We start from the raw sequence: 16123 nt of genomic DNA, 5'->3' as shown, positions 1-16123 counted from the left end.
AGCATGTATATATGAAACTATATAAATCACTAAATCATCATTCTGTGTAGGTAAAGACGTTTGTTTTCCGCTCTCGGTTTGAAACACAACAGCTGACGTCACGCTTTAACGGCTGCGCGGATTAATCTTCTGCAGCTGGGACTGCAGCTTCAAACCTCCTAAACTGGATAAAACCAGAATGTCGGTCGGATCTACTTTCGTTTGCTGCAGTGCTACGCCTTCTGTTAAAAAAAATATAATATATACACAATAAGTGTAAAAAAGAGCCAACTCATCACTACATAAATCTACCACTAATCTGATGAAACCACGTCGATGTAGTGCAAATGTGATCATTTTTATGTTTAAATATCGACCATTGCTGTCACGTGTAATATGGCCAAGTCGGACGGTACGACGTGTGGCTTTATATTCGCTTTATGTTAATTATTCGCCAGTGTGCTTTATAAGTCAGCATCCAGCCGCAGTGCAGTCGTTTAAGTTCAAATGGCGTCAGGCGAATAAACGCCACAGTTCCAGAAACAACGCCAGAGTGGAAAATGACCAGTAGGCTGGGGGAGGGCATGAGTTGCCAGATGCAACTGCTCCTACCAGCTTTCATGAAAGACAACTGAAACCTTCCTACATACATTTGTTAGTTTCTTTGGGGGTTTTTGATTTCGGAGATTAGCCGACATATCAAGATACACATTATTCTTGTCTTCCAAACGTCGCCATAGTTATATCATGTATACGTCACTCTTGTTGCAAGCGTAGGGGGGCTACGTAACAACATGGCGTCAGTTACGACTCCCACGCGGCCACAAAGACGGGTTGGGTGGGGGTTACACGACTTCATGTCTGCTAGCAAGGAGCAGCTGCAGCACAACACTGGCAAAAGCGCCTTCCAAGCCACAGCAGGACCGCCATTGTAGCAAAGAAAATATAGAGCCGAAAATGGAACCATGTGGTTATGTAAGGCTGCTAAGTTATGCCGAAGCTGAAAACAAATGGAACAAATAAGAGAAAGTAGAGCTTTCACAAATGGGGACATGGGATCAGATTGCGGTGGGATGGAAGTAAAGGTCGGAGAGGGACTTTCCTAGCCTTCTGACTTCTTAGCGTGTGCTTGGAGTGCTGTCTCGGTTGTTAAAGCGAAAACAGCACAGCTAAAACAGGCCGAAGTTGTACAGTATGTACAGTAAAATACTACAGTATACGGCTGCAGTTCTACTGCTGTAAACTGCTCTTTGGGGATTTGCCATTCAACGTAGTTGTTGGAGCAAAGCCTTTCCTGAGATAATTACTAATGTCTACTTGGACATTGTCTTAGCAAGCTACAGAGCGAACCACTTATATAACATCCATGCTAGCTTAGCATGTAACACCTCATGGAAGTGAGTATATCTGTCAATATGCGGAACATACAGTAATAGCTGCTGGTCATCTAAGCACACGACCACACTAACGTCATCAGTTGATACAAACCACTCCCGGTTCATCTTCATGTGAACATGCTGCCCCCTGCTGGTCATCTAGGCACATAACCACACTAACTTAACCAGTTGATACAAACCACTCCCGGTTCATCTTCATGTGAACATGCTGCCCCCTGCTGGTCATCTAGGCACATAACCACACTAACTTAACCAGTTGATACAAACCACTCCCGGTTCATCTTCATGTGAACATGCTGCCTCCTGCTGGTCATCTAGGCACATAACCACACTAATGTAACCAGTTGATACAAAGTCCTCACCTACAAATTTAGCTAGATAAAAAAAAACACGTGCAAATGTATTCCTGTAACAATATTTATTACTATAGTAGCAGTTCTAGAAGTGATGAAAATACTGCAAAGCCACCATGACACGAATGTGGTCTGTGGGTACATGTAGTTCTCCCTGCTCCAGGATGTCAGTCATTCACTCCACCAGTGGTGGCCGGGAATGCAGTCACCATGGACAAGAGTCCATCTTTCATCCATGCCTACCTCTCAGCTTCCATTTCCTGCTGCTGTCCAACCACATGCATCCATCTTCTAAGCCGCTTCTTCCTCACTAGGGGTATGCCAGAGCCTATCCCAGCTGACTTTGGGCGAGGTGGGTTACACCCTGGGTTGGCTACCAGCTCAGGGCAAGCCACGTATAGACGATCAGTCATAGCCATGGACGATCCATGCTTTTGGAACGTGGGAGGAAACACGCAGGCCATGGTGTCTACCACGGACGCGTGCTCCATAAGACGAGTACCAAGCTTGCTTGGCTGTGGCAGAGACGCGTTGTCCAGTCTTGTGCAGTCATGGTGTTTTGAGGTAACCGGTGCTTGATGAAGTGTAGAACTACTGCTAGGACCTAGAGGATGCTCCAGCCACCTCATCTGGCTCTCTCAATGCGTACTTTGTCCTGGATGACAGTGCTTCTCATCTTCTCTGAAGGAGAGCCCAGCCACCATAGGGAGAAAACTCATTTGATGGCTTGTACCAGACACTCGTACCACAGGTGAGGTAGGACTATCCACATTTGCTTTAAGCGAGATATCAAACCCAACATATGGGTGATACGGAGATAGACTGGATTTGAGCTGTATCTCCCTGATGCCTGCATGATGGAGGGAGGAGCGAGGAGGCTCAGTCGAAGCTAACAGGCTAGCATGTCTGGGTGGAAGAAGTGGGCAAGGAGTAAGCAGTAACTCTTTAATATGGAGGTACTTCCAATCCAGAGCAGTACAGATAAAACGTGGTACAAACTCCACCATGAGGAATGTGTGTGATGTCCGCCGTGCTCCTGCTGCGTTCCTCGTGAACATTGTTTACGAAGCATCCATTGAATGAGCATCCTGCATGAAGTCCTAACATTGAAATAAGCATCCTCATGGTACGTATTTATTTGAATCATCACCCTGACACGCACGTTTGCCTAGGAGTTAGTCTAAACTGAAAAGGAAAGTACGGGGCCAGATATGGTACGTAGATATATGGGATATGACTTTCTGGTCCATGTAGGCCGGCCCTGGTAGGAACAGCAGCTTCCGCTTCACCCATCCCATGTTCATGTCATGTTCCATCCTTCCCTCACAGGCCAACAAGACCCCCAGGACTTGACTTGGGCTACGTTGCTGGAGCTTTAATGCCCCCGTTAGGCCAGCCAGGACAAACAAAACCAGGTGAGGAACCAGACCAAGCGGAGCTCTCACAGACCCCATGATGAGTTGTCCTTGGCAGGGGTCGGGTCAGCGTGGCGAGCAGCCTCCCTCGGCAAAGTAGACCTTGAAGTCATCTTGGGGGCCCGTCAGCAGTGTCACCGGAACACACGGCGGCCGGGTGGAGTCTGGAAGCAGCGGGAAGACCAACCACAGATGTCATCATGGGAATGTCATCACTTCCTGCATTCACCTGCCAACATTCCCACCGGCGGAAAGACAACCTCTGGTCGCCTAAATAAAAACTCCTGTTCCCTGGGGGACCTCTATGCCAGGCGCACAGGAAGTGAGTGTGGGTTGCGGTCCCAACAGTAGCCTTTAACATTAGCATGATTCTGTTTCAGCCTACTTGGCCGTCACGTTTCACCTGGTGGCCAATGTATAGTACTGCACAAGTACTATACACAAACTCTTGCAGTAGGTGACCTGATCCTATTGCAGCACTACTTCTTGCAGGATGAATTGGTCCTATTGCAGTACTTCTTCCTGCAGGGTGACCTGATCCTATTGCAGCACTACTTCTTGCAGGATGAATTGGTCCTATTGCAGTACTTCATCTACTTTCTGCCAGTGAACGTCCATCCCCACATGTACACTGACTAAACTTACCAAGAACACGCCGGCTGGATGCTGCGAGTCTGCTCAGTGGTGTTGAAGATGGATGAGAAAAGGGAAATCCTCGCAGGGCATGGTATCCTGGAACTACTACTAAAGGATGTAGAAGAATGTATAGTACACAATACACAGGTAACTGCTAACCTCATTAACAATAACTGTAAAAGAGTGGCTCGTACGTACCTGCACTTGTCAAGTTGTGCTGAAGAATCATCCTCCCGGGTCCTCGGGTCCCGGGTCCTCGGGTCCCGGGCCAGAGTCGTACTTTGACAGGCACCAATGTTTCCTTTTTGAAACGGTCAGAAGCTTTCTGATCAGCTCTCCCCAAAACACCGAAGAAGAACAAGTCCAGTTGTCATTCCATATGGAAAGAGAAAGGTTCATTATGTACACGATGAGGCGGTCCCACGAGGACAGCTACTGTGTTGAGCTACTGGTAGCTTGCGAGCCATCTGCTGGAGACCCTTGGGCTAGACGTTCTTCAGTCTGGTCAGGTTGTTCTTGGACAGAAAGGCTTTCCTTCTCACACGCCTCCCACGCATATTCAAACTTGTGTAGCCTCTTTCTGATGGTGGACGCGTGCACTCTGACATCAACTGCAGCAAGAGCTTCCTGCAGGTCCCGTGATGACATTTGGGGATTTTTGGAGAGTTCTTTGAGCATCTTGCAGTCTGCCGATGCGCTGAACTTGCTAGGCCGGCCGGACCGAGGCCTGTTGGCCGTCGTTTTACTGGTTTTCCATTTGTAAATGATTTTCCTTATGGTGGAAGTGCTGATTTCAAATTGTTTGGAGATCTTTTTATATCCTTTGCCAGACGCATACGCTTGGACAATCTCCATTCTGGAGGCCTCGGAGAGCTCTATGGATCTCACCATGGTGGCAAGAAGCAAAGGCCGCCTAGTACAGCTGCAGGCAACAATGCTTTATAGGAATATTCTCCCTAAGGATGAAAGGATCATTTCAGTTTGAAAACATTGTTTCCATGGCTGGGCGGGGGGGGGGGGGGGGGGGGGGTCCTCTTTGTCACGTGACTACGACCTCAGACCACCCTAAAACCACTTCATTTGCCGCCGATACAGCTGCCAAAACACGACACTTAGCCGACTGTAAGGCTGGTAAACACGGCTAAAGGAAGCGGAGTCGAAAAACACAACAGCTAGCAGATAAAACGTCTACACGTTCAGTGGCCTCCTCGACTGCATTGAAATACTCGAACATTGAAATACCGCATGTAAAATATCAGAAAAAGCAAGCTTTCACCTGGCAATCACGCTAGCTGACGGCGGTCTCAGGCGTTGGGGTGGAGCGGCCGGAGCTATTTATTCACTTCCGGTGTTTTGGTCACGTATCCGTTCGTCATGAAAAGTAGCACCCCTTTGTCGACCGACAACGTTTCATGTTATGACCATTCACCGAATTGTCACAGCAAAAATTAAATAGTAGTGTATAGTTAACCGTGCACGCTTGAGGAAGTAAACGACATGGCAGAAAAGGACGGACAAGACCAACAGCTGACGTCACGCTGCGCGGACTAATCTTCCGGTGTTGCACGAGAGGCCTCCAAAACCGGATGCAACCACATTTTCACATGACTGTACTTGATTTGCTGCAGTGATGTGCCTTTTGTGACAAAAGGAACATTAGAGAACAATCAGGTTTATTTTTTGTATTATACCTCTACTTAACCAGGTAAAGCTTATTGGGATTTCAACTAGAAATAATCTAAATAATTTCAATCTGGAAATAATCTCAGGCACCAAACAAACCAAAATGTAAGAATGGCTGCAGATTCATGACGTATCTCCCGTGGAGGAGCACCTCATTGTCCCCGCGTGTCACTGGCATAGGAAGATGAGAAAACATCATTTGCAGGAATAAATCAATGCTGGGGGGGGGGGGGGGGTCATCAAGCCTGGGCAATCCTATCTTTCACCCACTTCCTGCTATGACGCTGCAAGCCACGCCCCACGCATGCACATTTGCAAAGTGTCAGGCCATATCTGTCAGGGGTGTCCAACAGGGGGTGTGGGCTACAAAAGCCTTCTTTTACATAACTGTCCTCAGCATGATTCAATGTCATTGATCCCACAGGCCCCGGGGGCTGTCCTGTGGATGCGTTAGGCTCAGCTCATCAATCTGGCGATTATGAACGGGATGAAGTCAATGCTGACGCAGTCACGTGATGCACAAGCCAAATAACGTGCTTACTTTTAGGTACAACCGGTTACATCAGCCCGTTTATCGAATTCTGGTATTGATCACGTTTCCAAATGTCCGACTTTGATCATCTGTTGGATTGAACGCCCTCTTTCAGTCAATCCAATAAGCTCCCACTTGGTACGTCAGGCACGATAAAAGCAAGCCAGCATGCATGCAGGAGTTTCTCCATTCCATCTCTCCGCAGCCCCGTGATGAAGAAGACAGAGCTATCCATAGAAGGTAGACATGGATCTACACTGTTAGCATGCACATTTTTGTAGGAGCACACTCAAGGCTGAAGCAAAGAGTCAACAGGTTGTTGCCTCACAGACAGAGCAGTCGCCAGTGAGAAACTGGAGCATCGGAGCGGCGCGAGCACAGACCCCCATCCGTGGCCTCCGTACAGCAGCCTCCAACAAGTCGGCATCAATCGCCTGCCACCAGGGAAGAGACAGGTCATGGAGAAGTTTTTCAGGCCTCTTCACAGCCCCTCCGGCCAAGGTGAGGTGGAACAGCGGAAGTACCACCGTCCCAAAGACCCGGAGTCGCACAGGTAGGATGACACAGCACCATTTGTTCATTGGAAACTGCAATGAAGCATGTTGAAGATTTGTTGTGTCACAGGTTTACACTCTTTGATGATGCTGATGGAAATCAGGAAGAAAACCAAGGCCACCGCCACCGCCGTCTCCTCAACAACACTCACCGCCATCAAATGCAACAAACTCCTCACAAGGACGAGGATGAGATACTTTACAACCAGGACACTCCTGGATCTCTCTCCAGAGCCTCCTCCTCTTCCCTTTCTTCCTCCTCTTCGTCCTTCTCCTCGTCATCCTGGTACACGGAGGCCAGCTCCACCGATCCCTTCTCTCTTCGCCACGCCGAACGCCCGCAGCATTCTCTGTCCTGCTCCAACATCCCGGACGTCCGCAGGGTTTTCCGGGAAGACAACAGCAGTGAGCCGATTGTCTTTGCTACAATTCGGCACGGCCGCAACGGGAGTGCTGGGAGTCACATTGGTGGGAGCCCACAACAGACGGCGAGGGCTGACTTTTCGCCCCTTGACCGGAGTCACAGCAGGAGTGAGGAGGGCCTCCTGAAGGTGAACGAAAGCCGCAATGGCAGAAAGCAATGCAAGGCACCAGACGGCCGGCATCTGTACAAGGCTTCAAGTTTGAGTCGAAGCTTGGCTTTCAGCAACGAAGACCTCCTCTTGGGAGTTTCCAGGGGCCCCAAGAGAGCCGTGTCATCCAGCCAGCTTCCCAGCAAAGGAATCCTCAAGAACAAAGAGCCTGATGCCGACATACGCAAAGCTAAGTCGATGGAGGTCTTATCGCCCAGAGTTCCCAAACAACAGGATCGCAGCAGACAGACGGGGACGGCGGCGGACCAATCGGAGATAGAGCGAGCCAGGGAAAATTTCCTTCAGGGAAAGTTGCAATTTTCAGCTTTCCTGGATGAGATAACAAAGCAGGTGATAAGTCCATCGTATCTCACCATGCTTGGCATGAGCAATAACACAAGCAGCGACACGACGTGTGCGCCGGAGCCAACACTCGACCCCGTCAAGCCCCAACTCCCACCGAAGAAGAACAGGAGGAGCTCTGCCGAAGAGAGGGAACAGTATCCCAACAGCAACAACAGGCAGGAGAAAGGTGCTTGTGGCGTCTCCAGAAAATACTCGGACTGCTCCAATCCTGACAGACTGCTCTCATATGCATCTCGCAGCCACCATGGTAGCCCCCCGCCTCATCACCACCACTTCCCCCCCAGTCACAAGGCTAACCATGGAAGAAGCCGTAAAGACAAGAGGATGTCACCCATCGGTGGCTCCTTGTCTGAGGACGGGCACGGAAGATATGGTCCCCACCCAACCGGAACCGGAACCGGCCCTGAACCTAGCCAGCCCAAACCGCGGCACCACCACGGCAAGCAGCCCACCGCCCTGCATAGCACACACAGCCAGCGCTTCCCTCAACTTCATCAAGGGCACTCTTGCTCAAGGTCGAGCACCTCGCCACCTTCCTCGGCTCAGGGTGCAAGAACGGGCCTCGGATCGGAGTCTTCATCCGGTAAGTCAGACTCATCCAGGACTCCAGACACAACTTCTCCTGCCAGCAGTCACAGCGTGGAGCAGAGCGGACGCCACCATTCCGAGAATTTGCTCAACTCAAAGCAATGCAGAGTGAGTTCATCTCCATGTTTACTAAACTTCTTCCATTTGATGGTCTTGCTGGCTTCGTGTGGGGAAATTCTGACCATAGCGATAATCCCCAAAGAACAATCAAAGAGTAAACACACAAAGGATAGCAAATCTACCGTAGCGTCCCCTTCGCCGATGCAGCGAGCCATCCTGGAGTCACGCCGACTTTGTCCATGTCGGCCTTGGCTTCTACGTCAATGATGGTAGGCTGGGAAAACTAACTCCGATGACTCAGTTTGGTCAAATCAGGCACATTTGACTCAGCTCTGGCTCTTTACTCAGGACAAGCCGACTGTCTGTTGAGCAATACGGGATGTTGTTTTATGAATGGCCCTCATGCGTCCATGTGATAGGAGATGCTTTTGATTTCCATCACAGATCTCTTCTCTTCTTCTTTGTCCTCCTCTCTACAGGACAGGCTGTGGGATTCTCAGCAGCTTCAGTAAGTAAAAGATCTCTCCCTAATATATATAATTGATGAATTGGTAGTTACCGTAGATGGATACGGTAGATACTTGATTCATCTCCAAGAAAAATTCCCATCACATCTTCATATTCCATTCATATATCAATTATTGTCATTTAAGCTGCTTCATGTCAACAATGAGACAATTCTACACATGCCCATGTCAGTTTCAAAAACTAACATTTACTTCAAAAATAAAGGCAAGGTACTAAGGGAATAAAGGCAAGGTACTAAGGAAATAAAGGCAAGGTACTAAGGAAATAAAGGCAAGGTACTAAGGGAATAAAGGCAAGGTACTAAGGGAATAAAGGCAAGGTACTAAGGAAAGAATGGCAAAGTACTATCTTGTTTTTTCTGCGTTAGTGATTTTGCTTATACTTGAATGTGCGCGGTACCTTTCCTCCAAATGACTCGCCATCCTCCTCGTTCTGTGTTGAGTGTGCTTCAGGAGGAGAATACTGATCTCCACCAGAATTTGCTGCAGACCGTGGTCTGCATTGAGAGCCTGGAGTCGGAGCTGCAGAGGACCAGGGACGAACTCAGCAATGTGAAAGAGAAATATAAAAGGTTTGGAAGGATAATCAATGAAAGGCGCCATTTCCAAACCGTATGTTGATGTGTAATGGAAGCCAATAGAGAAGAGAATAGCGTATGAAATGCAGTATTGTATGTAGATGGAGTACTATCATGTAGAATAAAACACAGTGGCATTTACGCTACCTCACGGCAAAGTCCAGTCCGCTCAATTCCACCCACAGAGAGCCGTATGCTCTCTGCTGATCAATGGAGTCATTATAGAACAGCCACTATGGATTGATTGATCTGTGGAACACGCTGCACGAGTCAGCAAACGAGACTTCCTGCCTGCCGGCAACAGGAGCACAAGGATGTAAAAGCTTCTTGGTTCTTTCTGTCCTGCAGCCTCCTGGAGACACACTCCGGAAGCAGGCAGGCCAACCACCTGCTGGGGGAACACTTGCAAATAGCGGTGAGAAAACACAAGCGGCCCCTTGTCTTGGTGTCAAATCACAGCTTTGTCCCTCGCCAATACTTCTGACAATACTTCTGCCAATACTTCTTCGTCTTCTCTCTCTCTGTGCACACAGTCGGAGAGCATAAGCGGTGAGAGGAAGTATCTTCTCAATCGTGTGTCCCAGCTGAGCTCGGAGCTAGAAGACGCTCACAGGACCATCGCTACGCTGGAGAACATCAATGTGAGCATGCCGCCCCCTGCCGGCCACGTCGGCACACAGCCAGGCTAATACCCCACCCACATCACGCAGACCCCCCCACCAGCAGTAGCCGCATCAGAAAGGGACACCTTGACAAAGATAACCACGCTGGGGGGTGATTGACACGCTCAGATGTGTATCGATGTAACCGTGTGCAAGTACTACTACATATTCCTGCATAGTCCTACCTTTACATCATATTCATCATACCCCCCCCCCCCCCCCCCCCCGCTTCACCCTTCACACCTGTCAGGACAATCCTGGCCTTGTCAACCTCTTCATCACACTTTTTTTTATAGCTTCCCTCCCTGATGAAGGAATTACTGCTGAAGCACTTCAACTCCGCCCAGTTTCTGACTCCGCCTGCTCCTGCCATCCACTCTGCCAGCCACTCTTCCAGCCCCTCTGCCATCCACTCTTCCATCCACTCTGCCAGCCACTCTTCCAGCCACTCTGCCATCCACTCTTCCATCCACTCTGCCAGCCACTCTGCCAGCACCTCTGCCAGCCCCTCTTCCAGCTCTCCACCAGCCCTCCAGCCAGCTCACAGGGCTAACCCGGAGGAGGCCACCCACGACCGCCTAACAGAGTCGGCCCTGACCGCCACTGTGCCCCAAGCGGGGGTGGAAAAGTGGCTGTCTGCAGGCCCGCTGGAGGACATGAGCACCGCCATCTATGAGAAAATCATGGCCAATTACTCGGCCTCGCCACAAAGTACCTACGCTCACGATCAGCAGACACGTCAGCACCGGCGCTCTGCTGAGGGCTCGGCTGGAGACGTGACCTCCACGTCCGCACAGCAGATCCTGGATGAGTTCCTGCAGCAGCTGCACACCCGTGGGGGGGCGGCTGGAGGCCAGAAGCGGGAGGTGGGGGCGGAGCAGTCAAGGGGCAAAGGGGCGGAGTGGGCTAACAGCTGATTTCATAACAGGGAAATCCTCAGCCATCAATATCAGCTTTGTGGAATCTTATTTTCGTTTCTTGTTGAATTTCATTTCTGTTCCATTAGTTGTCCGTTCCCGCCATTAGTTCATCTTCTGGCCATGGAGCTGATCAATTATTGGCAGGTCTTCTGGAAGCCATGTCTCTCTTTTGTCCATGTTTCCTGCATAGGTTTAGGATCATATTTATGAATACATTTTATTGATCTTAGATAGGTAGATAGGTAGATAGGTAGATAGATAGATAGATAGATAGATAGATAGATAGATAGATAGGTAGGTAGGTAGGTAGATAGATAGGTAGATAGGTAGATAGATAGGTAGATAGGTAGGTAGATCTACAGAGAATAGATGAAGGAATGGGGTGGCTGAGGTGACCATCTAATAAACGTAGTCAGATGACTCGAATGCCATGACGATCGTGTCGATGAATACGGACGGGTATGAAGCCAGGCGGGACACAAAGGAGGGATTGGGGATGCTGGACGTCTCCAAGAAGAGCTTGGTGGGAGCAATGGTGTTTTTACGTCCGTCAAGCAGACTCCACATGGCGAAGATGCTGATTACATGGTGGAAGAGCCCCCCCCCCCCCCCCCCCCCCCACCCATGTGCATCAGAAGTTTGCTGATCAGACACTGGCCTGCTTTCCCATTGGCCCCGGGCTCCTAATAGGATCTCATCTGGGGGGGATTAGGGCTCCATACTCTCCACTTTGGCCATTCTCTGCATCCTCCAACCATGGCTACCACGCTTTAGGGGGGTGCAGTAAATAACCAAGAAACCCCCCCAAAAAACCCACTGGGGCTCCAGACAGCAAGAGACAGCAAGACACGCCGAGAGAAGGAAATCTTTGGTGGGAGTGGGAGTGGAGGGGGGCAGACCACAGACACCCGAGTGGAAAGTTGTGGAAATGAGAGCCACTTGAACTTTTCCCATTGCTACTGGTCTGGAATGAGCCAAGGATCCCAATCCAACATTCAAGTGAACAAGTGAACGGATGCGTTTGGATTATGCTCTGGGATTGAGCGTGTCCTCCAGCTTATCTGCTCCACCTGGGACAACTTGACTTAGATCAGCTCAACCTGCTGGATTACTCCGCCGCCTCCCCCCCTTTCCTTTTCATGCCACCTCTGGATTGACAGAGCCTTCCGAGGAGACGCGTCCCACTGCCGCTCCTGCTGTCCCGAGTGTGGAGGCGAGCTGAGGAGCCATGGTGCTGCTGAAGATGCAGCTGAGCCAGCAGAGGCGAGTGCGTCTGGCCCAGGGCTTGTGGCTCCTGTCCTGGATGGCCGTGATGTGCGGCTCCTTCATCTTTTCTCTGGGGGTCTACCTGAAGATAGAGCTGCTCCGTAGGGCGGAGGTAAATAACAATAAAAGTAATACAATTCATTCATGTTTCATGAGAAATATGACTAGATGAGAAAGTACCTGACTTTGCCAGTGAGAAGTTCCAGTGTTCTTGTCCTGGCTTGCACCAAGCGTATGGCACGGCTCTGCATGTGAAGACGCTTGGACAGCCTGGAGATGCCAACAAATAACATTCATAACAGCCAATGAGAGGAGTCCAACATATTCTACAATAAATATATTATATTCCTTATTTTTGCTGGTTTTCTTTTGGTTGAATTGTATTTCTACAATGGACCACAAATGGCCCCTGGGCCACACTGGGACACCACTGGTCCGCCCCTAGCCCACTTCAATACACACAAATGAAAGCGTTGATGGTACGAGGTCGGGTTCAGTACATGAAAGGCGAATAGCCATGTCGTTGATGTTTGATTGACACACAAGCAAAGCAGCTGACAGTTATTGATCACTTATTGATCACGGTGCTGCTGCGAGTGTTATTGATTTGCAGCCCCGACTTACGTACGATGAAGGCTGCACGCAAACAAGACGGGCCTTCACAAGCCCTGAGAAGACACTGAGGAGTGTCTCCTCAAATGCTTTCAATCCATTCTTTTGCAAAGCGTCTGGTGAAAGGACAGGAACGAGGGTTGACGTCGTTCATCAGCGAGATGAACGTGAAAGCCAACATCTACGCTCCGCTGCTAGCATAGTCATGCTGACTTCCGCTCATTTTCTCTTACCTTTGCCTTCCATCGTTCCCTCCAAAGGTAATGGACAACACAGAGATCCATGTGGTGCCCAACATCCTCATGCTGGTGGGCCTGGCCTCCATCGGCACCAACTGGGTCGCTGGCCGCGTGTGCCAGGACTCCTTGGACCCGAGTCGTTTCCCACGCTGGAAGGTTCTCCTGCTGGGGTGGTACGCCGTGGCCGCGCTTCTCTGCTGTCTGCTCATCACCGTGGTGGTGCTCAGCTACGCCCTGCAGGGCCGCCTGGAGGAGTCCCTGAAGGTGGGATGCCACAATAAGCACTCACAACACCAGCATAACCTGACTGGACCGGGGCCAGCACTGCAACAATGTCAGGGGTGTAGCGGTGTAGCAGTGTAGGGGTGTAGTAGTGTAGGTGTGTAGCAGTATAGCGGTGTAGAGGTGTAGCAGTGTAGGTGTGTAGCAATGTAGGTGTGTAGCGGTGTCGTAGTGTCGCGGTGTAGAGGTGCAGCAGTGTAGCAATGTAGCGCTGTCGGGGTGTAGCAGTGTAGCGGTGTATGAAACGAAAGCACCTCCTCCTGTGTTGTCAGGTCGGTCTGAGGAACGGCATCCGCTTCTACAAGGACACGGACGTTCCGGGGCGCTGCTTCCAGAAGGAGACCATCGATCGTCTGCAGATGGAGTTCCGCTGCTGTGGAAACAGCAACTTCAGGGACTGGTTTGAGGTGCAGTGGGTCAGCAACAGATACCTGGACTACACGTCTAAGGACGTCAAGGAGTGAGCATCATCACATCTGATGACGTTTGTCACGTTAGAGATGAAACACTGACTGGTGAGCGCTTCCCTTCTTTCCCTTCTTTCCCTTCTTTCCCTTCTCTAGTCGTATCCGTAGCAACATCGATGGCCGCTTCCTGCTGGACGGCGTCCCCTTCAGCTGCTGCAACCCTGCGTCCCCACGACCCTGCCTGCAGACCCGCCTGACCGACAACGCCGCCCACTACAACTATGAGTTCCAGAAGGAGGAGCTCAACCTGTACCAGCGCGGCTGTAGGGAGGCTCTGATCGACTACTACATGGACCTGATGAACTCCACGGGGCCCGGCGTGCTGTCCGTCATCCTCATACAGGTGGAGCACACTCGTACGCTCTGACACGTACGCTCTACCTCCTCCTTGAGGAACATCTCTACCTTCAGGATGGTGCACGACAGCGATGTCATTTCACAAGCTAAGAAAAGATGAAACATCAAAATGAAGGACAAGCCAGTAATGGTAGGAGACAAGGTTTCACAGAAAGGGAAGGCAAGAAGCTGAAGATGCTCCATAGGTCTACACGGGTCTGCAGCTTTCACTGTTCACCCCCCCCCCCCCCCCGTTCATTGTGATGAAATATGTTGGATGTTAGCTCAGGTAGGCCTGAGTTGACCGTAGGACCTTCATGGCTTCTCTCCTGTGCAGATGTCAGTCCTGCTCAGCCTGCGCTACCTGCAGACCTCCGTGGAAGGCGCCATGGCTCAGGAGCACCCGGAGGGCGACAGCGAGGGTTACCTTCTGGAGAAGGGCGTCAAGGAGACCTTGGAGGAGGTCAAAGTCAAAGCTCTGCTCTTGATGAAGTTTGGCCAGGTGGACCCCGGTGCGGCCGAGGGCACCGCAGACAAGGACGCGGCCCCTCCCTCTTCCAGCTAGAAGACTTGTGGAGAGAAGAGGAAGTGGGGGGGGGGGGGGGGGGGGTTCCTGGTGTCTGGTAGAACACCTACTGCTTCTGACTAGGGCTGTCAAACCCGCCCACATTTTCATCCCACCAATCAGCATTCACCTCCATTAGCCACTCACGCCCACCTTTGCAGTACCTTATGAAGAGAAAGGTACATGACAGGACTACAGTACATAGTACTACGGTATCCGGTATATACAGTACATAGTACTACGGTATCCGGTATATACAGTACATAGTGCTACGGTATCCGGTATATACAGTACATAGTACTCCAGTATCCGGTATATACAGTACATGCTGCATTGATGGCTAAACGGAAGCTAAAATATAGAAGACGCGTCTGATCATGTATATATTAGTATATATATATATATTAGTATATATTAGTATATTGAAAGACAGCACGTCACTTCAACCCATGTTTTGAGTGTAGACGGGATTATGGGATTTCCGAGCATACTTAAATGCAGCAAATGGTGAGAGACACAAATATCCACTTCCTGTTTTTCTTTGGCCCACACGCTGTGGTGATTGTCAGAGTGCCAGTGAATGCACCTTGGCCCGTAGAGGTGCCAGTGAGGAGGGGACGTGTTGAGGTCAGAAGGAAGGCGTGGAAGAGCGGCGCCTCTGTGGCTGCGTCGGGCGTCATAACAGAGAGGCGTGGCATGCGTTAAGGACGCGGAATATTAGGAAGCAACCAAGGAGATGAATGAGGCGTTGCTTTTGTTTTGACAGCCCTAGTCCGGACGGAGGCTTGACCAGGCTCCAGCCACAGCGGCCGAGAGCTTCAATCAGGCCCCATCAACACGTGGCCCCCGCCGCCGCCGTTCAAGACCTTCTTTTAGCCGCTTTAGTTCACACGAAGAGTTGGCCTGATGTCCGCAGCATCAATCACCGCCTCGCAGCGCTTAGACTGTCCTGCACTGGAACGCTTAGCAAGCTGATGTTCCCGCCCCGATTTTGGCACATTAAAGCTAGACCTCTTCAAGCGCTTTCTACCGTCTGCTCTTCCTTTCTACGTGGAAACAAACACCACAACATAGACTTATCTGGCTGGATTAACTGGCTCAGTGTGTGTCTGTGTGTGTGTGTCTGTGTGTGTGTGTGTGTGTGTCCATCCTATATGATATCTTGTCTATGCTGGCAGCTCAGAAACAATCAGATAATCCCAGGTGTACTTTATCCCACAAGTGCTGCACAGGCAGTAACGGCACACACACACACACACACACACAGTGTAAGTGGAGGTGCACACCATCCTAACTGCAAGAAGAAAATGTACTACATGGGCAATTAAAAAAAACAATGGCAGAAATGGAAAAAAATAGCAGCATTTTTACAAGTCAGAATACAAAGAAAGCAATTTTGTAAAAATAATCTCATGACATTATGAGAAAGTGAAATAATGACTTAGTAAAATAGCGAAATAGTGACTTAGTAAAGTAATGAAATAGTGAAATAATGACTTAGTAAAAGATTGAAATAGTAAAATAGTGACTTAGT

The 16123-nt window shown here is 50.0% G+C and overlaps 2 protein-coding genes and 1 long non-coding RNA gene across 4 annotated transcripts; 2 read left to right on the top strand and 1 right to left on the bottom strand.

The window, feature by feature from the left end:
- Positions 1-1734: 1734 nt before the first annotated feature.
- Positions 1735-5334, bottom strand: LOC131110198 (uncharacterized). 2 transcript variants are annotated; one of them, XR_009120857.1, is made up of 3 exons: positions 3979-5334; positions 3790-3888; positions 1735-3308 (listed from the first exon to the last, which is right to left on the bottom strand). It is a non-coding gene; the product is annotated as an uncharacterized LOC131110198 (long non-coding RNA). The 2 variants fall into 2 exon arrangements; XR_009120858.1 differs by having other exon boundaries at positions 3790-3885; positions 3979-5333.
- A 715-nt stretch (positions 5335-6049) lies between these two features.
- On the top strand, positions 6050-11325 carry si:ch211-276i12.4 (uncharacterized). The gene is made up of 7 exons (XM_058063829.1): positions 6050-6548; positions 6620-8183; positions 8615-8643; positions 9106-9234; positions 9589-9655; positions 9774-9881; positions 10199-11325. Exons 1-7 carry the CDS (start codon positions 6454-6456, stop codon positions 10817-10819), a joined length of 2613 nt encoding a protein of 870 aa, XP_057919812.1. The 5' UTR covers positions 6050-6453; the 3' UTR covers positions 10820-11325.
- Positions 11326-11560: 235 nt separating this feature from the next.
- On the top strand, positions 11561-15628 carry rom1b (retinal outer segment membrane protein 1b). The gene is made up of 5 exons (XM_058063830.1): positions 11561-12200; positions 12961-13203; positions 13494-13681; positions 13785-14031; positions 14362-15628. Exons 1-5 carry the CDS (start codon positions 12051-12053, stop codon positions 14587-14589), a joined length of 1056 nt encoding a protein of 351 aa, XP_057919813.1. The 5' UTR covers positions 11561-12050; the 3' UTR covers positions 14590-15628.
- The last annotated feature ends 495 nt before the right edge of the window (positions 15629-16123 follow it).

The sequence above is a fragment of the Doryrhamphus excisus genome, chromosome 23, assembly GCF_030265055.1.
Source record: "Doryrhamphus excisus isolate RoL2022-K1 chromosome 23, RoL_Dexc_1.0, whole genome shotgun sequence".
Lineage (NCBI taxonomy): Eukaryota > Metazoa > Chordata > Actinopteri > Syngnathiformes > Syngnathidae > Doryrhamphus > Doryrhamphus excisus.
This window is presented reverse-complemented; position numbering and strand designations above follow the sequence as displayed.